At 32.8% G+C, this 24,950-nt stretch overlaps 1 protein-coding gene across 1 annotated transcript in view; it reads left to right on the forward strand.

Annotated features, from left to right (window-relative positions):
* The window catches only part of jar (Myosin heavy chain 95F jaguar), an 85,188-nt gene that overhangs the window by 18,347 nt on the left and 41,891 nt on the right, over positions 1-24,950 (forward strand). Inside the window, 2 exon segments of the mRNA XM_072533984.1 lie at positions 19,232-19,422; positions 21,851-21,924. Of these exon segments, the coding sequence (XP_072390085.1) occupies positions 19,239-19,422; positions 21,851-21,924 (258 nt within the window). The 5' untranslated portion in view covers positions 19,232-19,238.

Below are 24,950 nucleotides of genomic sequence, written 5' to 3' on the forward strand. Positions count from 1 at the left end.
AGGTTTCCTTCCTGGCACATAGCGTGTTTTTCTGGCAAAGAAAAATGATGGCGACTATCACGATGAAATGGATGCCGCATATTTTGAGTCGTGGTTTAAGGAGACATTAATATCAAATTTACCAAATAATGGTCGCAGGAATGTCATTGTAATGGACAATGCATCGTACCACTCCCGTAAAGAGAGATTCCCTAACAATTCCTGGAATAAAGCTGCAATCAAGGAATGGCTAGTGGAAAAAGACATTTTTTTCGAAGAGTGTTATTTGAAATCCCAGCTATTAGAAGCAGCGCGTGCTTTTAAAGATCAATACGATAAGTATCATCTTGATGAGTATGCTTCACAACATAATGTTTATATTTTAAGGCTTCCTCCATATCACTGCGTATTGAATCCTATAGAAATGGTGTGAAACCAAGTTAAGCGATATGAAGGTACCCATAATACCACTTTTAAAAACGACGAGGTACGCCAGTTGATCGACGACGGTTTCGCACGCGTCACAGAGCAAAATTGGCGCAATTATGTCACTCATGTTGTTGAGAAAACGGAAACTGAGATGTGGACTGCGGACAACCTGCAAGATGACGTAGACCAATTGATAATACACGCGAACACAGGGGAGAGTAGCGAAAGCGAATCCGACATCTCGGATGTAGAGGACGACTTTAGTATAATTAATTGAATATCTGTGAGTAAACTCGATTATTTTACACTGTATAACCAATAAGATGCATTTACCAGTCCAATCAGAGTATGGGCTTTTCGGATATTGGGCTGGGTGCACGGAAATCGAGTTCCCGGAGGTTCCACCCTGTATATTTATAGCTATCAACAAATGTAATTTAAAATATATTTGTTAGTTTAATAAAGTATAAATATAATATAATGTTAAATAACTTACACTATAAACCTTATACCTGCTCATCTGGTCAAGCGTGGGCAATGAAAACCATTATCCCATATGGAATAACACAAGGTTTCGCTGAAAACTACCAGGTTGCTATGCCAAGGAACTAGGTAAACTTATGTTGTGTGTAAAAAATGCGAGACTGCATTATGTTTTAACAAGGACAAAAACTGCACTTCAGATTTCCACAAAAAAAAGTTTCAGAGTAGGTGTTAAAATTTCGCAGTGATTCAAGTGCGTAACTTGTTTTTTTAATAACATCGCCGGGATTAAAAAATGTGCAAAGCTTTTTCGATATTCCCGTTCCTGATAATTTTTCACATATTTACAAAAGAAAAAGTTTTTCTTGGATATTGGGCTGGGTGCACGGAAATCGAGTTACCGGAGGTTCCACCCGGTATATTTATAGCTATCAAGAAATGTAATTTAAAATAAATTTGTTAGTTTAATAATAAAGTATACAGTTTTATAATAAAATTCTCGCTAAAAGCTTAAGGTCTTTTTATTCAAATTCATGCCTCTTATTTGGCTACTTGAAGGCAATTATTTTATCAATATATTATTTTATAATAAATAACAGAGCCCGGCGTAGAGATCTGGGTACGGTTCTGTGACTACCACTTGGACCTGTTTGTATCGCCAAGCACAAGGCGTGAAATCCGGCAATTGTGCATTCCTATATTAGCCGTACTGCACTCTCGGTGTGACATTTTCTATAGATATGTATATTGCTCGACTCTTTCGATATTCTGTTGGTTGATTGTAAGTTGAGCGTTTAGTATTGGTTTTTTACTAATTGTCATAAATTTGGTTTTCTTTATGTTAAGAGCTAGTCCGTATCTGTTGCTGACTTCTGTTATGCCATTTGTTAATATCTGTAAGTCATTCAGATTATCGGCAAAAACTATAGTGTCATCTGCATATCTAATGTTATTCAACCCTTCACCGTTTATTAGTATTCCTTTCGCACAACCGTCTAAAGCTTCCTTAAATACCCATTCAGAATAAATATTGAACAACAATGGAGACAAAATACAGCCCTGTCGTACTCCACGTTCTATTGCAATTTTATCAGTTAACTGGTCTTCTATTTTAATTTTGGCCGTTTGATTGTAGTAAATGTTTCTGATAATTCTAAGATCTTTGTTGTCAATTCCAATTTCTTGCATTAGAGTCATTAATTTGTCATGTTTTACTCTGTCAAATGCCTTCTGGTAATCTATAAAGCATACGTATATGTCACAATTCACATCCCTGCATCTCTGAAATAGCACCTGTACAGCAAAAAGGGCCTCCCGTGTTCCCAGAGCATCACGAAATCCGAATTGTGTTCTTGTTAGTTGTTCCTCACATTTTGTATATATTCTTTTGTGAATGACCTTTAGAAATGTTTTAAGTAAATGGCTCATAAGGCTTATAATTCTATAGTCTTCGCACTTTCGCGCATTGGGTTTTTTGTAAGATTTATAAAAGTTGACACTTTAGGACGATGACAGGTTAGGATTACTGTAAGAGAAATTTTCACCAGTTTATTTGAAACCAACTGTATATAATGAACGTTAATGTAAAACTTATTGAGGTCACTGGTTTAATAATTAAATAGATAAACTGGAGATGTTTACAGTCCGATGTTTTGTTTCGATCTGTCTGTCTCTCGATATATTTGTGTTTGTAGGGCTAATATTTCATACCTAAAAATCCTCAGTGGTGGTCGTACTCTAGGTAGTAGTACTTTAGTACAGTAAGCGTACCCTAATAAATGAGTGTTTAAAAACGATCGCCATTAGCCTTGATACCAAATTGCCTATACAATTCGGCAGAAATTTGAAAGTCTAAAGCTGGTGTGCTTTCGAGGCAATTAACAACAAGCGTATTTCTTTGAACTTGAAAACAGATTAACATGTGTTTGAAAATGAAAATTTGCTGAATAGAACAAAAAGAATATACTCTAGTCTTTTAAAGTAAATAAGTAGCTGGAATATATCATTCAATAAGATCATATTATAATATAGCAATAAAAATATTAAACGTAAAATATGTAAATGAATACTAAATACTTTTCCAAAGAATAGGATACTTAAGTTTTTGTATTTTTTTAGCATTTTACATTAATATTATTCCTTTTCTTTTTCCACACGTGTTCTTCAAATTTTGTCATTTTAGTCAATCTTCATTTTTTCCAACATCATTTTATTATGTTTCCAAGACTTATCTTTTTAATTAATTATGCAATTTCTTAGTATTCTTTATCCTATATCTTTATTTTACCATAAGCATACCGGCCAATTTAATTTCAGATGAATTTTTTCTAATCTAACGAAACTGCTTTCTGAAAGTGCACACCCTGTAGTTTCTGACATATATAAATGAATTCAGCTGCTGCCGTTACAGCACCAGAGTGCCATTGACATTGATCTTCAAGTAGGTGAGTTAGTTGCTCTTGCACATATGTTATTAATCATAAAACACCAACACCATTGCTATTTTCACAGCTCTGTAAGGACGTAATGCGGCAGGTCGGCTAACTTTATGATATTTTGTAAATATATTTAAGTATTTATTAGGAAATAAAGATGTGATGCAAAGTTTGAAGTCTGATTTAAAATTGATCATGTGGTGTTAGTATTAAATGCTGTAAAATGTGAAATGATTTTAGAAAGTAAAAATTTTATTATATTGCATAAATAAAAAATAATGCATATGGCTATTAGTTGTTGCTCGATATCTTGTCTCCTTTTTTAAATATTGACAGGTGCGATAAATTCCATTCACTTGGAATGTCTTCTCTTTCAATTTTATTGGACAACACTGGAATAAATAACACGACCCTTTTTCCTCCATATTTCAACAATTCCATGTTTTTGTTTCTTGATCCCGGTGTTTTTTTGTTAGCTTTTTTAAATGTGTGTTTATATTTTCTGTGATTTTAGCTTCACCATTCATTGTTGTTTTAATATCATGTGAAGAACATTCACGCTAAAGTTGATAACTTCAATTTAACCAATTTTGAGAAACTAGTTCTTTTGTTATTGTCACTTTAAAGCAACTGAACTTTTTATGCGGATAAATACCTTTAAAATGTTCATTACTTTACTAAGCTCATATAATATGCTGTAACAGCCCTAAAAACCCATATTAATTTCTGCAATTAACAATTTTTGCTTGAATCTTATGGACTTAAGTTTTGTTTGAATAGGTTGACGTAAATATTGAATTTTGATTGGTTCTGGATCTTCGTCAAGACATGAACAAGGTTCTTCAAGTTGCCACTTACAGTTTTCATGACAGTTTGCATCTTGGTGTTTTCTCAACAAATTTTTGTACCATGCTAAATCAGTATCTGCCTCCCAATTTTCGCCATATTCTGCCTTCAATAAGGATAACATGTTCTCAATTTTTTTAGGGGGTAACAGGCGAGCAATTTTTAATTCTGGAAGAATGAGGTTGAATAGCTTTGTGCCTGTCTTGGACAAATTCTGATTTTCCTCTGTGTCAAGATTTACTCTATAATTCTGATGTCCTCGTACCAGGATCTTAATTTAGGAGCCTTGAGTACTCTTCTCTATTATTATTCTTTTCATGTGACTTATTCCTGTCATTTTTTTAAAGGATTTTTCTAGACTTTTAATATCCATAAGTTTCCAATCTTTCTCCAAAACATAGACAGACTTTTCACACTTCTTTATAAATTTTATGGTATTGTTTCTTTTGTCTTGATAAATGGCTCTTTCCTTAATAATTTTTCGACCCTTCCAAAAGCCCTGTTGGCTGGAAGAAAGCTATGTCCTCTTACAGGAAATACTGTTTTAACCATAGTTATAGATGTGGCAGTATTTGCTAACTAATTCATTAGCATATGGATAATGTGTTTGTTTTTATTTTGTCCACCACATCCATCACAAAATAAAGTAATAGCATTAATATCCGGTAAGATTTCCAGAGAGTTTAGAAAATGTAAAAGTGCAGATGCTACTTCTACGCAGCCTCTTCCGGCTTGATCTTCTGTCCAGTTTGCGACACCTGGGTGTACTGGTATAATCCCAAAGTTATAATAACTTATTTGCCTTAAGTAGAAAGCTTCCGAAACAGATGTTTTGGGCAAGGGTTAGACTAGTTGTAAATCGAAGCAGTAAGCCAAACAGTTTTCCAGTATTTCCTACATAAATTTGTAGACCTGCTTAGCTCGCAGTTTATGAATTCTTTTCTCAGTCTTCAGAGCAATTTTTTAACAGGATTTGTTTTTTTAAGAGTATTCTTAAGTCTTTCACATAAGCTGCATATGTCAGCTGACTGGGATTTAAACCCAGTGTTGAACTCTTTTGCGAATATTCTTTGAAATTTTGAAAATGGGACAATTTTAATTTTGGCAGCTGAGCGGTATAGACGAAACAATTTTTTGATTTTTAGATTACAGTTAAGATAAATATGTTTAGATTTATTTCGACCATATCATTATGGTACCTTTAGGCACCTTTCAATCATTTTAAAAAATTCCGGATTTCTTCTCTTCTTGAAGCTAACTTATGTGATATTATTTTATCTCCCCCTCGTCTTGAAACTCTGGCTCTTGATAGAAAGCTTAAATGCTGAAAGAAAAAATCGGGAACATGCTATAAGGTATCTAAAAACAATATTCCTTACTTTCAGTTGCTAAAAAATTAATATTTTCCAACTTACTATGTAAGTAATAGAGATTTGCTTTCCCTCCACTAAAACGAAGTCTTCATCATAACCATCCATAACTACACAACACACATTTAATATAATTTGCCAAAACCAAGTCGAAAAACGTTCAAAGCTCACGCTCATGTTATTTTTCTGTTTTATGTGAATCACAAAACTTCGTTCGCCATCTCTATCTTACACCAAATACTAACCCAAAACTAATAACGAAGTACTGTATTAATGTATTTCTTCTTAATGACATATGTTCAGCGACTTGATAACAGGGGGTAAACATTGCCAAAACAATAAACATATTACAGTCATCCCCAAAGTGTACTTATCAACTATCTATCTATCTATACAAGGATTACAGCTGTCGCCGCCTTCCTTCTTTCAGCTAACGTCTCCAGTCCTTTCTGTTCTGCCATTCTCCATCTCTAAGGTCTCGTATTTCCACGGCCTCGTCCACTTCATCCCTCCATAATCTTCGGGGTCTACCTCTTTTCCTCCTTCCTATTGGGTTCCAATCCGAAATCTTTGCTATCCACCTTGTATGATCTGTTCTTCTCACATGTCCATACCAAATTAAACGTTTTTCTTCGATGTAGCTGAGTATGTCTTGTTCTACTGCCATTCTTGGTTTTATCTCCTCATTTCTGATGCGATCCATTTTTGTCACTCTGCAGCTTCTTCTCATGAACTCCATTTCAGTTGCTGTGATTTTGGACCTGTTTCGTTTATTTATTACCCAATTCTCTGCTCCATAGGTCATTATACTGCGTACCAAGGTGTTATAAATTCTCTTCTTTGTATTTCTGGTAATCTGTCTATCTCACAGTACCCCGTTCATTTGTTTAATACATGTTCTTGTCTGTGCTAATCTGCTGGTTATCTCTTGCTCGGTGGTTTCATTTTTTGAGAGTATGAATCCTAAATATTTGAATTTGTCAGTGCCGTTAATCTCCCTATTATCGTCCATTTCCAAGTTTCTCACTGGTTCTTGCTCTATTGTTAAGTATTCGGTCTTTTCCAGACTTATTTCCAGTCCATTTTTTGTGTATTCCTTTTCTAATTTTCGGAGCATACAGCACAGATCTTCTTCATCTTGAGCCCTTACCACTTGGTCATCTGCAAAGCTTAATATGTATAAGAAGTTGTCCCGGATTGGTATTCCCATCCCTTCACATTTCCTTTTCCATGGTTTTAATATTTGTTCGAGGAATATCTTGAACAGTGTCGGAGATGTAGAGCATCCCTGCAAAATTCGTTTTTAGTATTTATTGCCGGTTTTAACTCTTACCTTGTTGTTGTTGTAAAGGTTTTTTACGGCTTCTATTAACCTCTGAGTTATTCCGATTTCCTTCATCGTGTTCCATAGCTGTTTTCTGGGGACCGTGTCATATGCCTTTTTTAAATCGATGAATGCCATGTGTACTGGTCTATTTTTTGCCATTTTTTTTTTTTTCAATTAATTGTTGGAGTGTATAAATGTGGTCTATGCAAGATCTTCCTGCCGTGAACCCCGCCTGATCTTCTCCGATTTTATTTGAGATAGATTTTTCCAGTTTTTCTTTCAGTATTTTTCCATATAACCTACCCATACATGCTATCACACTGATACCTCTGTAGTTCCCGCATTTCTTCTTATCTCCCTTTTTATGTATCGAGGTTATATATGCTTTGGACCATTCTTCTGGTATTTCGTTCAGGTTTATAGCGTTACTGAACATTTCGTGCATAATTCTGTGTAGTTTGTCCGTTCCGTACTTAATTAGTTCATTAACGATTCCTTCTGGTCCCCCTGATTTTTTGTTCTTTAAAGTCTTTATGGCATTCTTTACTTCGATTAATGTTATCTCAATCTGTTCTTCATTCTGATTTTGTTGTTGTTCCTGTTCTGTGTCTGTCTCTATGAAATCTGGGCGGTTTTCTTTGAGTAGTTCTTTATAGTAGTCTTCCCACTCTTTTTCTGATATGTATTGTATTTGGACCTTTTCGTTGTTATTCTTCCTTAAAGATTTCAGTATTTTCCAGGATTCCGAATTCCTTGTTCCTACTATGTATTGTTCAATTTGTGCACATGTTTCTTCCCATTCTTCATTCTTTTCTTTTGCCCTTCTTCGTTTTACTTCTCTGTTTTTCTCTTTGTACTTCCGTGTGTCTTCTGGGAATTGGGTGCTCATACTTTTCATATATAGAATTTTCTTCTCAATACATTTTTTGGTTTCTTTGTTTATTTTTACTTTGTGTTGGGGTACTTATCAACATAATGACTAAATCCTGATAGCACCCATAAGATATTAACAGGAATTATCGAGTGTTGTTTGAACTTACCTATATGAGTGCCATATTATGGACATATTGACTTTTGCTTGATCGTGACCACTTTCGTATTTATTTTGTTTAGTATTTACCAAGTTTAGCACGAGATTTGATGAAAATATCGATAGATATTTGCTTTTAGATGCCGAATCCATACCTAACTCAAAAATTGCAAATTTGGACTTATCCACTTTTGCGTGAATGCTCTTCATGTGTCTTTTATTCGGATATATTTTCTTGTAATAATATTTTGTAACGTTGTGTTGGAAGAAATCTAAAATATAAAACTTAATATACATGAATGTATTCTCTTAATACATAATTTATTGATTTCTTAAACACTGGACTTCCCGACATTCATCATTCATCGTATAGTCCGAAATAATTCGGTTCAAGTTCCGGACGTGTCTGATTAAAAGAAGTTTACTGTATATCAATAACTGATTATTACATCCATAGTTAACGATATCTAAAACAAGAAAACAAAACCGACTCACTAAAAATTTTCATCACGTTGAAATATTGCAGTGTTTTTTTAACGTGACCATTATAATTTTACTCGAATCTGTGAATCGACCGTAAAATAGAAAGTACCGGTAATAACAATAACAGTACAATTTCGGACGTACTATTTACTTATTTGTAAGTAAATATATTATTCTGAATATCTAAAAACCAGTTGCTTAAAACTTTCGTTGTTTTAACAAGATCGTTAGAAACTACTGTACTGCGTGTGAATTGGGTAATTCCCAAGATTTTGCTGTTATGTCTCAATTGGCTATTATTCGAATTAAATTGTGCAGGTTGAGGTTGTTGCATTCGTTTACGAAGTGGGATTCTTTATTTTAACAAAAATATGTCTTCAGTGGCATTTTTATGGTTACTTTGTAAATAAATAAATTTTAATATTATGTATTCTATTTAATTATGGTTGCACTTTCATGTCAAATTAAATTTTCACAGTCTCTTCTAGTTTGAAAGTATCGTCTTCATTACGAAGTACATAAAATATATAAAATATGTTAATATGGTCTGAAAAAATAATACAATTTAGATATTATATAGGAAGACTTATCTAATAATTGTTTATATCATGATATAAAAATTAAGAATATTAAAAGACATCAAAGAATCCCTACAATAGACAAATTAAACACAAACACCAATGATATTGACGTCTATAAATGCGGCCACAGTATTAAGTAATTCACTTTTTAGGTAATCTTCCTTGAAGAAAATGTTCTTTTCGATTGGCCAATCCTTGATTTGCCTTTTGTTCGACAATGTTTTCGGGAAATCAAATTTGCGGGAGTGATATGACGCGTTATCCATAACGACAACGTTTTCTTTGTCTGTCGGCAAGTTTGGAATTAACGTCTTCTCAAACCATTCCTCATATAGATCCCCGTCCATTTCGTCGTGGTAATCAGCGGTTCCCTTATTATCCAAGGAAGTTAATTCGGCCCATGCCGAAACAAAACAGTTTCGCTTCCAGTATGAAGAAGAACAAACCGACGCCCTTTGATAGATCAGTGGACAGATTTGGCAATCGATATTTTTTTAACTTTATTATTTATACTGACATTTTACTATTTACTTTTAAAAACTGTTTCAAATCTATTTACTTTTTCTTTCTTTTTTGGTAATTCTAATGTATTAATTTTTAAATATATTATTGCTTTTGATTGCATTTGTTTCATTTATAACGTAAATTTCAATACTGCCAAACATCAATATTTCGTTCTGTCAAACTCATTTGAGACTATCTTCACTGGGATCCAATTTGAAAAATGTGGTTTTTAAACTGGAATTTTCCTTTTTATTAGTTAATTTCTAAATATATAGCAAACGATACACTTGTGCAGCACAAACACCCTGTAGGTGGCACAAAAAAAAACAAAATGCAACTCTCTGGGGGAACTGACTTTCATATCACGAGATGCTACCACGATAAGATCGTAAATAATTTAAAACATATGTTCTAATAGTTCCCTCCTCTGTCGTCAAACATCTGTTTCGCTAAACAGTTATTGTTTAGGACTGTTAAACACTTCATTCATTTCGAGTGATTTTGTGTTTGTTATTACTTTCCTATCCCCATTTAAATGATTTAGTTATTAGGAGAATATTGATAATATTGTATATTTTAATTAATATTAGAGAATAATGAAATTGTCACAAATAATATGGCAAAAATGCTCGGTATTCATTACGAAATTATTAGTAATGCGGTATAGATATTATGATATTATTAAGCACTAACAGCAATGAAAAAGAGAAGAGTTCATGATAATTGAAGGTATGAAAACAGGAGGGGTTATACGACACTTTAATTTCACACGAGTAAAATAAGACTTTTGTGTCATTTTTATTGTATGCCTATGCCTTTTGTTGCTATTAGTAAAAAACTAACAATTCAGCAGGTTATGTTTTAAGGTCTAAGGAGACAGACATGTAATTAAAAACATTCTCCCTAAAAATATTCCGGTAGATGTTGAACAAAAGTCAATACACCATGCGCAACAACAATCAAATTGTAAATAGTAAATATCCAGTCGATTGTGTTTATATTCAAATCTAGACGTGTAGTTCCGGTAATCTCGGTACCTACACCGGATGTTGCACAGTCACTAACGCAAGCCTATCATCCGACCATAGAACACTAGTGGGGTAATTAGATTTGAATTAAAAATGACACGCAAATTGTTGAGTTTATACACTCATAATAATTTTTTATTTAATTTACATCCAACTCAATTTTTACTGACGAGTAATTTTTTTTAAATACCCAATAAATCTTTCTATAATGCACTTAAATTTATTTGTTATTTTTTTCACTAAAATATTCACAATGTCTTCATCTACTTTCTTCAGTTTTTTGTTTCTTTTCTCCAAACTTCCTTCACTTTTTATTCCTTCCAAAATGTTCCTTAAGATTGTACATATACACCCACATATTTGTTAGACACCTTTTCACTTAATTACTTCATAAATGTTTCTTTTTTCTTCTTTACTTGATTCCATCTACTTGCCCATATCACTTTTTATCACATTTTTGTTTTTTTTTGTGTTTATACCTGAAAATATACTTTGAATAATAATATGTTAATATTGAATAATATTGAATTTTATTCCTTACTTTAAGAAAATATTAAAGAGTGAAATTATACTGCAGCATTATTTACATCAACTGTAAGTTGCCTAGATTTGGCGCAACTTAACAACTTTTTTTACGAAATAATCTTTTTATAGGAAATTGAAGCTTATTTTCTTCATATATACCATAAATATAATATGGAAAATTTTATGGATTTACTCTGTAATACCGATTTTAGGTAGTTTATTATTATCCATGTATAAATTTTAGCAAAATCCAATGACACAGCTCATGAACAACTTAACAATTCGAAACGATAATTCCCGTAATTAGACTAGGAAGTGATAGACACCAGCTTGAAAAAATGAATTCAGTTTAACTTATGTAAACGAGACTATATTTATATTTTAATCTGCCGATCAGCTTTCCGAATCACTAAAAGTGAAAAGTATTTTCTGTTTTATAGTTCACGCATCCATTAGTACAGCCAGAGTCGGCATACGCGGAAGGATCTCTTTTCACAGTGTTCAACAGCAATAAACCATCTGTTTTATCAACTATAAATGTAAATATGTTCATTTATTGTTATTCTAGTAGAACGTCAATTTTATTTGCGTTTAGAAGAAAAAATAAAATTTTCGTCATTGTTTATTTTATTTAATTTTTTGTCATGTGGCAAAATAATAAGCAGCTCATTTAGTATACAAATCAAGATTTTTTAAATTTAATTTTAATTTACGGTGAGTGTAACAGAATAGTATCCAGCTTGCCTTGTTTTTGCTGGGAGATATCCTGAGAAGCCTCGACCAAACCATAAAACTGTAAAACGTTTGTTAAACAACTGTTTCCAGTTTGGTCAGTTTATAAGTAAAAGGACCCACGTCGATAATAAAGACTTACAAATAGATATCCTGGGATTTTTTGCAGCTAATCCAAATTCATCCTTACGGTAATGTGAGCAATGGTTACAGGTAAAGTCGGTTCGCTATATTTACGCGGGTTTCGGATTAACAAAATTATGCTAATGACTCATTGATAACCAGTTGCAGTAAACGACTTCCCAGAAAATTAGGAAAAAACTGCATTAATGGTCATATTTTAAAATACATTAAAATAACATTAGGATAGGTATAAATTTGTTACAATATTGCAGTTGAATTGATTCTTTGCCAGTGTTGACATTGTATGTTTGCTGGAAATATTTAAAAATGCATAGACGTGTGTTAGATGTATATAGTATAATTTGTAGTGTTCATAAGTATTTTACGGTTCGCTGTTCGCCGTCGTATCTCGTGGTTGAAAAATCTCCGACAATGGTTTGGGATGACCTCAGCGGAGCTGTTTCGCAGAGCAGTCAACAAAACCATGATAGCCTTGATGATCGCCAACATCTGGACCGGATAAGGCACTGAAGAAGAAGAATGTCTGTTCAACAACGCGTATGTGATGCTCTAGGAATTAGTGAAACCAAACTAAGAGGAGTATTACAAAATCGCAATAATGAACGGCCGAAAGAAGATCACCGAAAAACTCGCCTATCATTGAAATCGAAAGATATTCCAAATGGAAAAAAATTTGAAATTCGTGATACCATTTGCGAGCCAACAAGGAACATGTGACCTTAAATACAATTCTCTCGGAATTAAAAGATAGAAAATTTGACGAAATTGGCAGAACAAGTCTATGGCAAGTGATACATAATTTGGGTTTCAAATTTCAAAAGGAGGATAACAGAAAATACCTTGGTGAAAGAAGTTCTGTTGTGCATAAAAGAATTAACTTTCTAAGAAAATATTCTAAATTAAAAGAAGAAAGGGCAAATTTTATATATTTAGACGAAACATGGATATTTTCTAGGGGTGCAACCAAGAGAATATGGCAAGATGATAAGAGAAGGGAAGCGACACATAATTTTACATGCAGGTGGGAAATCGGGTTTTATAGAAGGTGCTGATTTAATATTTTCATCTAAATCAAAATCAAGTGACTATCACGATAATATGAACACAGAAATGTTTGTAAAATGGTTACATGAAAAACTTCTCCCAGGTTTAAGTGAGCCCAGCGTAATTATTTTAGACAATGCACCTTACCATTCTGAAGTATTAAACAAAAGTCCAACGAATTCTTGGACTGTTAATAAAAATAAAGAATGGTTGACAAAGGAACATATACCATTTACACAACATATTTTAAAATCGGAATTATTACGCTTGGCAAATATCCACGCAAAACCAAAAACCTTTGTTGTGGATCAGATTATTGAAAGTTACGGTCATCAAGTTTTACGTCTGCCACCGTATCATTGCCAGTTTAATCCCATCGAATATATATGGGGAATAGCAAAACAATATTATGACAACCATATTGAGCCTAACGGTTATAGCGACGACGCAGTTCGGGAAACTTGGCGAAAGGCACTTTCAATTGTAACTCCAGAAGTGTGGTGCAACTGTATATTCAAGTGCGAGAAACTAATAGAAGATTGGTGGACTCGTGAAAATAAAATAAACGAAATAAGTCCTATCATAACAATTAATGGTGATGACAGTGATGATGATGACGATTATGATATTTTTGATGATAATGACTGATTTCCATTTTTGTTGGCAAGTTAAATTTTTTTATTTTTCATTAGAAATTCTCTCCATGGAACAAATATACATAGACCATATTTTCTCTGTGAAGTGTAATATAAAATTATTATTAGGTTTATATTAGCCACATTAGACTCCATTAATGAAGTAATTCTCCTTATTATACTGTCAATTATATAAAAGATTTTCCATTATTATTTAATTAAAAAAAGATATGGATTATTTTTCATTTCATTTGACCAGTTGATATTTCCCCAAAGAGCAGGTAATTAAAACTGGGTACTTACAATAAAATTTTTAATCCGAAACCCGCGTAAATATAGCGAACCGACTATATCGACTCGAACAATTCCCAGAATTGTGAGACGTGTAGAATTTTGTGAATGAATTTTAAAAAGATGCCAAGATCAAGATTTTACAAAACAAATAATTATTTGAATTTTGATCAAATAAAAGGCATATATTGAGCACAGTTTAATTTAATCTTGCCCAAGTAGTTTCGATCCCTAGATCATCTTCAGGGGCATTTCGTCAATTGCGGCCTATCTGACAAGAACAAAATGTCATAAACATATAATTGTACATTACACTACACTACAAAAGGACAAACAAACACTTTAAAATTATTAAAGAAAAGCTACATGGTGTGCCGAAGCCGGAGACAGAATGATCTGTTCTGATCATTCATGAAGTTTACAAAAAATGGTATGTTAATCGCCATTATAGTCACTTCTGGAGTGATAAAATCCTCAGCTCACTTGGGATAGTAAATTTCAAGCATTCTTTTCGTTAAATGTTTTTTGTGCTGTGAAAAATAATAAGATATGACGAAAATTTAAACGGAGAACTTCACTACAAGATTTTACGGCAAGTAATTGTACCAGCAATGCACATTTTACATAATAATAAGGCTAAAGAGGCTTGGTTTCATCCAAATGGAGCACCGACTTACAATATTCGAGTAGTTGGCACATTGCTTGATGAAATATTTAGCGATAGACGGATAGCTAATAAAGATCCGTTTCTCTGGTCACCAAGATCCCGTTGTCACCATTAGATTACTATAAGTATTTGGGGATGTTAAAAACAAGTTGTTCTATGAAACTGTCACTACTGAGGAAGCTATAATAAATAAAGTCCTTCAAGTTTTTAACGAAATAGATGGAGAATCCGTATCAAGAGCTAATAATGAAAATCTGATTAAAAGAGCCTATAAATGATTGTATGTTGATGGGTTTTGAACATTTATTACATTAATAAGCTAGTGCATATTTTCTTTAATAGCGTCTTTTTAATTGTTCATTGTTTAACTTACAATATGAAAGTTGTAAATTAACACAACATAGTCTACGAAAAAAATTTGAAAAAAAGTTAATTTATTTACTGCAAGAGATAGGTAGGTATTTTATATACTAAAAGGCTAAGCCCTTTTCTTGTGCGCAATACTCCTCCTAAACGGTGATAGATACGAGAATAATTTTTTCGAATAATTAAACAGATTGTTGAGTAGATTCCCCCTGAGGTTTAAAATTTAAAAAATTCGAACCGGTTTAAAAATGGCGGCCATAAAATGAATTTTTCCTATAGTAATATACCTAGTAGTATATTTCCTATATAATTATAGGAATTTTACAGGTTTCATTCTTCAAAATTTAAAGTCCTAATTTTCAATGTATTTTTAAAATATGCCCGCGTCTACTTTTTTCTTATACTTACTGATTGAATTCAGAATTATGAAGCCGGAAGTATTTACTTGGCCTGCGTAGCGCAAGCGGTAGGATGCTTGCCTCGCATGCCGGTGGTCCGGAGTTCGAATCCTACCGCCGGCAAGAACAACTAGACATTTTTAAAAATGTCTATAGACCCCAGGTCGACTCAGCCTGAATAAAATGAGTACCTTGGGTAAAACCAGAGGTAATAATAGGCGGTTGAAGCATAGCACTGGCCATGTTACCTTCCTTGTATACCGTAGGCCCTAGATATAGCAGACTACCCTGCTATACTCCCAAAGCCGCGAAGCGGTATAAAACGGGAGACTATTATTATTATTATTATTATTAAGTATTTACTTCCGGTAAGATATCCCAGCCTAACCTAACCTAACCTAACCTAAACTAAACTAACCAAATTGCAAACAAAAAAACCATCTTCGAATTTCAAGTACAAAATATTTATTAATTCATTTAAGTTCAAAAATTAAAGTCAATCAAAGTTCTTCTTTGAGAATCAAAGACTTCTTTTTCTTAAACGTGGCATTTTACAATTTAAAAAATAAAACATTTTTTATTTAAGAGGGGCGGAGTCTAACAATCATATTGTTTCCGTTTCCTAATGTAAATCTTCCTGAAAATCCTAAAAAACTACTGTATCGATTTTTAATTTAAAAAAATTGGCGTCGATACAGTTTATTTTTAGGATTTTTGGAACATTTACACCAGGCGACGGAAACGATGGATCGTTAGACTCCGCCCCTCTTAAATATCAGCAAAACTTACATCAAAACTCGACATAGAGTTGGTCCGCTAGTAGGCAATACTAAATACAAATCGATAGTGAATGGAAATGTATTCTTATGGTAACTTAGTGAATGGAACAGATTGAAAATTATTATGGAAAACCGCAAAATGAAGTGCAAGGGATAGTTGACACTTTAAAGTTATCAAAGGGTGGCATTTTGACTATTACACATAAATATTTGGGTAAGAGAAAGCTGCTTTCCAAATGGGTGTCGCATTTTCTCACACCAGAGCAAAAATAACAACGAATTGATGAATCTCGGCACTTTTTGGATATGTTTAACCGGAATAAGTCGGAGTTTTTGCTTCGGTATGTCACAATGGATGCATCATCCAGAATTAAATCAATGAGTGGACAGGACCCGGAGAAAGTTGGAACAAACCCCCGAAACTGTTACGACGTCTGTATTTTGAGACCCACATAGAATTATTTTTATTGAATATTTGAAACATGGAGAAGCAATCAATCAGTGGGCACTACTAGATTGGTTTATTGCAGCGTTTAAAGACCAAAATTACAAAGAAAAGGCTTCGTTTGTTCAAGAAAAAAATTTGTCACAAGTAGATGAAAACGATGGCAAAATGCACAAATTTGGCTTTAAATTGCTTCCGCATCCACCGTGTAGTCCATATCTGGCCCCCAGTGATTACCACTTTTTTTCCAATAAAAAAAAAAAATGCTCCGTGGCAAGAGATATCGCTCCGATGAGGAAGTAATCACCGAAACTAAAGACTATTTTTATTACAAATATACATTTTCTAAATCGATACAAATTCCAATCTATTTCGCAAACATAAATACACTTAGAACTAACAAAAACGATGACCTAAACCATTCAATTCAATCAAACATCTCGACTTTATCTCAGATTAATCCATTTTTATACATCAGATTGTTATTGATCTAAAACAAAATGCCTGTTTACTTATATCTTCGCAGATAACTCGAAATTTAATTTTACATGTAATAAGTAATATTTTTAGAGATCAATTAGTCTGTATCTGATGATAAGGTGGAATTAGTTTGATAAGATAAATGAGATTGCCGGATGACTTCATAGGATCACGAATACCGTTACTGTGAGGTTACTGTTGGTTGAAAAAGTGAGTAAAATGTATTTACTATTTCTTGATTTGTTAATGGCATTTTGTTTGTTATATTTTTTGTGAGTGAACTAGAGATGCAATTAGAAATGATTTAATCGAAGTTTCGACTTACAGATCGAAAATCGTTGTCAAAATAGAAATGTTTGAATAAATTTGAACCAATTATTTTATTTTTGGTTACTTGAAATACAAATTTTTCTTTTCTTTCTTTTCTTTCCTTCAACGATCAACTGCAGAAAACCTACTTATAGTTTCTAAAGATATGGCCAGACTAATCCGCTTTTCTTTGCTTATTTGTTATACATAGTTCCTCATCTTTATTCATTATTTCCAACACTCGATCATTTGATACTTTCTCGATTTTCCTCGTTCAGTAACTTTAGGATTTCCATGCCTAAATCATCTGGACCAGTGGATTTTCCATTTTTAGTTTCTTCCAAATATTTGATTAATTCTTTAAGTACATCAGGCCCGTCTAACTCACCAATTAATTGTTCTATTGTTGAAATATTTTCAATATTTCTTGGTCTTCCTGTTTATCTATTATCAATCTGTTTTCGTCGAACAGTTTTACAGGTGTTTTGTGTTTATAGGTATATGTTAACTCTTTGATCTTGGTATGTAGATTAAAATTATCGTGTTTTCTTTCAAGTGTTTCTACGTTCTTGTAACGTTCACTTGTCCATTTTTTTGGTTTCTTGGATTTGTCTTTTGATGATTTTGTTGATTCTATTATATTCTTCTTTGTTATCTTTTTGTAGTCTTCTCTATTTCATCAGTTGTAGGATTTCAGTGGTTATCCAATCTTTTCGTTTTTGTTTACTACTTGCTTTTCCCAGTATTTCTAATGTAGTTACTTTGTTATGTCTCTGACATGTGTCCATATCTCATTCATATTAGCAGTTTCTATTTATACTCTTAATCTATAATTTTCTTTTTAAATTTTTCTGTATTTTGAATCTGGTAGGATAAACTAGGATTAATTAGCCTTTATTAGAAGACCACTGACATTAGAACTTACATTTCATTGAACGATTGAACCATAGTACTAGTGACTCGGTGTAAATACCGTAGAAGAGATAACTGATTGAAAAAATACATAACATTTTATATATTTACTTAACTAAATATTGGTATTGTATGTAAAGTAGACTTACAGAATCCATATCAAGTGTATATTCATTCTGATATAATCATTTTTTTTATACATATACTATACATGAGGTCTATCAAGCACTAAACAATAATATTTTACACTGCCACTGTTTTTTGTGACTATGCCAAAGCTTTTGATTGTGTAAATCACGGCATTTTGATAAAAAAAACTAAATTTCTACGGAATTCGAGGTATTTCTTTGAATTGGTTGCAATCTTACTTGAGGAATAGGAAACAACTAGTTATAGCAAATGATACTGACTCTAGCCACAAAAGCATTGTATGTGGAGTACCACAAGGTTCAGTATTGGGTCCTCTACTTTTTATTATCTTTAAAAATGACAGCACTAACTTCAAAATGGATGGAAATTTTTTTCGTTTTGCTGATGATACTAGTATTACCTGGATGAACTCTAATATTGCATTTCTTCATGCAACTATAATTTCTGATCTACTTATTATCTATTTAGGTATCACATGCAGGAACTTAAACTTAGTTCGTAAGGTTTTATTATGCATTTTGCAATTTAGGTAAATTTTGCAATGGCTGGTATATTTTATTATCTTTTATTTTGTGATATTGACAATTTATGTTATTTTAGTAAATTTTAATTATTATTGTTATTTTTTTGACTTTTTGTAAGATTTGTCCATAAAATTGAACAATTTTCGGTGACAATCAAGCATATTTCTATACATACTCTGTATATTATCGATGGTATAAAAAAATTAGGATAATTTTTTATATTTATTGAATGTTTAAATGATCCCTGAAACTTCTTTGTTTATGTATCAATGGGTAATCGATAATACTCTTAATTTGTGGCTCCATTTGACTAAATAATCGTTTTTTTGTTGTAGATAAAACATGGACGACTACGTGTGGGCTCGTGACCATACCGAGGGCTACATCTTGGGCAGGATAAGCGAGCTCCTCGACGATGGTGCCGAAGTGATACCACACAGTTCCAAATTTCCCAAGAGAGTCTTGCCATTTAGTGAGATATTTAGGGCCAATGCTGATGACAATAATAAAAACTACGATGACAACTGTAAGTATCGTTTGAAGTAAAGTAATAAGTCGAAATTTAATTTAATGAGTCGATGAAATATAACTGATTCTGACGCAAACAAAGTAAAATAAGAACATGGAAAGAATATCTATAAAAACTATTTGAAGACCAAAGATATAACACCTTTGAGCTAGAAAAAGAGATAAATAATCGACCAAGTTTATTCCGCAATAACACAGTTACAGAATGGCAAAGCTGCGGCCCTTGATAATATACCAGCAGAACTACTCAAACTAATGGCCAAACCAATCCTCAAAAAGTGTAGCTGTCACCCAAGCTTTACGATTAGACGTCCAAATTACAGCAAGCGAGATTTAGATTTATTTTTAGTGCTCTTGGATTTTCTGAGCGATAAACTAAGAGTGGTTTTAACTTGCAAACACCAGCTACATTTGACCCCACCATCATTCGATCTTTGGCAGCCTTAAAACCTGGAACGGTTTTCTCTTCACGTGCGATGAAAGTTCTCTTAAGCATCTTCTTCCAAAACAGGCCAGTTTAATCTACATTGAATATGGTTCGTTTGGTGTAGCCACATTCATCTATTATGGCTTTTAATTTCTGTGGATAACAATACGCAGCCTCTTTATCAGCACTTGTCGCTTCTCTGCTTTCTGCAATGCTATGTCAATTACAGCGACTTTTGAATCGCCTAAACCAACCGTTACTACATTTAAACTGTTCATCCATAGCGATTTCTCCAGCATCCTCTTTCAATCTCTCAAAAATTAGCTTAGCTTTACCTCATTTACCTTATTATCACACCATAATTTTAACATTGTCTCCATTTCGGCGATAATACCATGACGTTTACGTACGATGGTGGAATGTAAAGATTGTGCACTTTTCACAGCTTCGAGAATTTTTTCCTTGCCCTTTATACCTAATTGTTCTGACCGTTAATTCCCCGATAGATCAAACTTCTTTGATAGTTCACAGAATTTCATTTTTGATTCAAAATCTGTAATTTCGTTAAGTTTACATTCCAAAGATAACGTTTTTCTTTTCTTTTTTGCTACAGAAGGATCAGTTTTATTAGGCTCATCATTGCCCTTTCAAGTACTCAGTAGATATAAAATAAAAATTCCGCTATAAAAGTAACAAACACCCACTCCGTAGACAAAATTGTAGATAAGAAATACCTAATACAAAATAAATATGCTGATTTCGTGCGAAAAGTCAAAACATGTACTTTGGATGAGCAATAATGTGTGGGCGGTAATTTTATCTAATCGATAATCGAAATGAAACAATATGGAGAAATAAAAATATCGTGAAAGAATGAAAGGCAGAATTTACTAAACAGTCATCAGATCAATAATGATATACGCGGAAAAAACACGACCTGACACAGAGAGGACAAAAAGGATGTTAGAAACAGCAGAGATGAAAACACTTAGAAAAATTGATGGTAAAACACTATAGGACAGAGCTAGAAGTACAGATACACGACGTAGATGCAAGGAGGAGAACATCAAGGACTATATAAGAACTAGAAGATTAGAATGGAACGATCATATAAGCCGAATGACAACAAATATAGTAGTAAAGACGACAAGAGACGGTCCTCCAATTGGAAGACGATGAGTAGGAAGACCACAAAAACGATGGAACGACAAATTTTTGGATACACATTGGTAAAAAGACATAGCCCTGTTTACATAAAAAGACGAAGAAGTCTGTCATATTAATTACTTTATCGTTAACTTCCAATTTACATCGAATCGGTTTCTTATAACTGGATCTGAATGCGAAATCCAGATAATTATAATTAACGATAACGATAATGATAATTAGCAATCGCTGAGAGCGATGTTGCCATACGTCACTATTCTATTCCAAGCTGCCCTAAACAAAATTTGTAGTGACAATATGATTGTTAACGTAAAGTAGTCAGATTACCAAAGAATAATATCATAAATGTCTATAATCTTCTAAAGTTTTCCTAATAACTTACGCAGTTACTAGTTTCACTGACATCTCAATTTTTTTGTTCCACTAAGACTTATTTAAAGCTCCATTTACGACAGTCACTGTCACAAACATAAATTTCATTACGAATATGTATTTGACATTCGATAAAAAATGTTTAGTGCGTGATGAGAGCACATAGAAATCAATTTTATGTCAAATCAAAACACTGAAATATAAATATTGTAAAGGAACGAAGAACAATGTAGTCATCTTAAATATAATTTATCTCGCGAAAACACTGTCATCCTTGCGGTATGATTCAAAAACGTCCCTTGTAGACTACAACCTACGTTTTACTATCAATAGAATCTCCTGGCGATATATTTGAAAAATAATTCCTTGTAATTAAATAATTATTGGACATCCAAATTAGAGAAATTTTATAGAACTCAAATTTCTTTGTCGAATGTTTTTTCCAACAAGTTTTTTTTAGGTGAAATGATGTTCCTTAATGAAGGTTCCTTACTAAACAACATACGATCACGGTACTATCAGGACAAAATTTACGTAAGTAAACTATTAAAAATAAGGTTAAATAAAAATTTAAGTATAAGCAGAAATTGTAGGGGATAAAAATGACTTAATTAAAAAGAATAAGCAAGTCTTTGAATATCTCTGTAATTTCTCTTAGAACTATCTTACAACGTCTTTGTTGGATTTTTTCTTCTACTCCGTCTACGAGATCATGTCTCACCTCACCGTGCATCGTACTGAATGTTGCTATTGATCTAGATCAGAAAATCCACGAGACAAATTGATTCTAATTATGTATGTCAGTTTTGGTAAAAATTGTGACTGAGTCATTTGACGATTCAACCACCAAAATCGGTTTCTCATTCAATAATAGTTATGTAATGCCATTTGTCATCGCGACATCACAATTCAGCCTCTTCAGAAATCAGTATGAGTAACATTTAGTTTCAACTATATTTGGTGCTATATGCCAAGCAAACGTAGTAGCAATAATTAAATAATTTTCGGGTCGTCCAATCTTTCGTTTTGGAAATGAGAATTAGCCACCTAGATTAACTCATTTAGGCTCGTTCGATTTTGTTCGTCTTGAGTACTTACGATCAAGTCATCCACGTGCAATAAATAAATTAATTTACTGATTCAAGACAAAAGTGAGGAGAATATTATGATAAAAGTTTCTAAAAATTTCTTAAAGGTCACTAACAGTTAAAAAGTTTTAAAAAATGACTTGATATGAATCAAGAAGAACGATAAAGACTATTTCAATGATCTAAAACTTCAACTTGATACTATATGTAGCTAAAAGGTTGTTAATCGTCACTAAAAGTTCACTGAAATCACTAAACGTTACGAAAAAGTATGTAACAGTAATTAAAAGTGTATAAGAAGTGTATAAAAATTGCCTCAGAGTCACTAACAGTGTTTAAAAATGACTTAGATGTGAATCAAAAAGTACAAAAAAGACTCTTTTATAACTATATTATTAAAAAACGTCCAAGACTAATTCCATGGTCTAAAACTCCAATTAAGTACTAAAAATGTTCTTAAAAGTTACTCAAAGTTACTTAAAATCATTAACAGCTATGAAAACGTCACTAACAGTGATTAAAAGTGTATACCAATTGCTAAAAGTTAGCAAATATTAATAAAAATTGCCTAACAGCCATTAAAAGTGTTTAAAAATGACTTAGATGTGAATCAAGAAATAGAAAAGATACTTTTCTTCTATAACTATCTTATCAAAGAATGAGGAAGACTACTTCCATGGTCTAAAACACTATCATTGGTTTCAAATGAGTGTAGAGTAATAAATCATGAAGTGTCATAAAATTTGCCTGAATTTCGGTGTCGTCATGGGCGTAGCGTCAAAAATTGATGTACCTCAAAATATCATATTTTGGATATTTTGTGATAACCAATTTTATTTAATTTTTCGATTAACTTATTCTTCAAACTCGTATTCCATTATATGGTCATTAAAGCTAATTACATTTTTATTTATAAAAACAAATTCACTTCCTTACTGAACGAATAAAAGCATTAGAAGAAACTGATAAGGGTATGACGCACCTCCTAATATTACTAAGAACTAAAATAAATCAACATGAAGACTAATAACGCGTAATGAGGTTTTACTTACACTTTCATTATAATCCCTCTTTTATTTTATTATTATCATTCGACATTCGACATTCGAGTTAGTAATTGTTACTACACCAATTAAACGTACAGTAATATTGTGATATAGAAATAGTGAAAAAGTTATAAAATGGCGACATTTACTCCAAAGAAAAGAGGTGTAAAAAATTCTCCGCTATCTGTTAGTGAAAAAGTTATAATTTTAAATGTATATGATTGCATAAAACACGATCACCCTAGTTTGTCTGTGCAAGAAAGTGTTGAGCGATGTGCCCGAATGACTGGAATTGGACAGTCCACGATTTTTAAATTATTGCGAGAAAGAAAGATATCAGGCCAGTTAAGTCCATGCAAGAGAAAATCAGGAAGACCAATAAAAATCTTAGGTGAAGACACCAAACGTGACATTCGAAGAAAAGTTCATTCGTTTTATTTTAAAAAGGAAATACCCACCCTTGACAAAATACTAATGGAGATAAGCCAAGATAACGATATTCCTTTGATATCCAGAAAACTTTTATGGAAAACTTTAAAAAGTATGAATTTTTCCTGGGAAAAGCACAATCGAAAGGCACTATTACTGGAAAGTGATGAAATCATTTGCTGGAGACGAAAATATTTAAGAACTATAAAACAGTACCGCAGAGAGCACAAGAAAATTTTTTATCTTGATGAGACGTGGATAAACGAAGGTTATATAGTACAAAAAATGTGGCAAGATAAAAATGTAACAAGTGCTCGCCAAGCTTTCATAGAAGGCCTTTCGACGGGTATTAAAGTGCCTTCGGGAAAAGGGAAGAGGCTTATAATTGCTCACATTGGAAGCGAAGAAGGATTTTTAAAAGAAGGTTTGTTAAGCTTTGAGTCGTGTCGGACGGGAGATTATCATGAGGACATGAATTCGGATGTCTTCGAAGACTACTTCGGGGAAATGTTAAAATTTCTTCCAGCTGATTCGGTCGTGGTTATGGATAATGCAAGCTACCATTCAAGGCGCATAGAGAAGGTACCAACTTCAGCTTGGAGAAAGCAAGAAATTATTAACTGGCTGTCAAATAAAGGTATTCAGTTTGAGACGAATTCAATAAAGAAGGAACTACTAGCCGTAGTAAAACAACATAAATCTCGCTTCATAAAATATGCCGTAGAAGATGTAGCAGAAAAGTATAAAGTAACTGTGCTACGCCTACCGCCATATCATTGCGAATTAAATCCCATAGAACTTATATGGGCACAAGTTAAAGGATATGTTGCAAGGCACAATACCACATTTAAAATGAAAGATGTCAAGGTATTGTTTGATCAAGCCATTATGGAAATCACATCAGAAAACTGGCAAAAAGCAATCCAGCATGTTTTAAAAGAGGAAGATAAAATGTGGGAACTGGACAACTTGGTCGATCAGGTGGTTGACCCTATAA

Source organism: Diabrotica undecimpunctata, chromosome 6 (assembly GCF_040954645.1).
Source record: "Diabrotica undecimpunctata isolate CICGRU chromosome 6, icDiaUnde3, whole genome shotgun sequence".
NCBI lineage: Eukaryota > Metazoa > Arthropoda > Insecta > Coleoptera > Chrysomelidae > Diabrotica > Diabrotica undecimpunctata.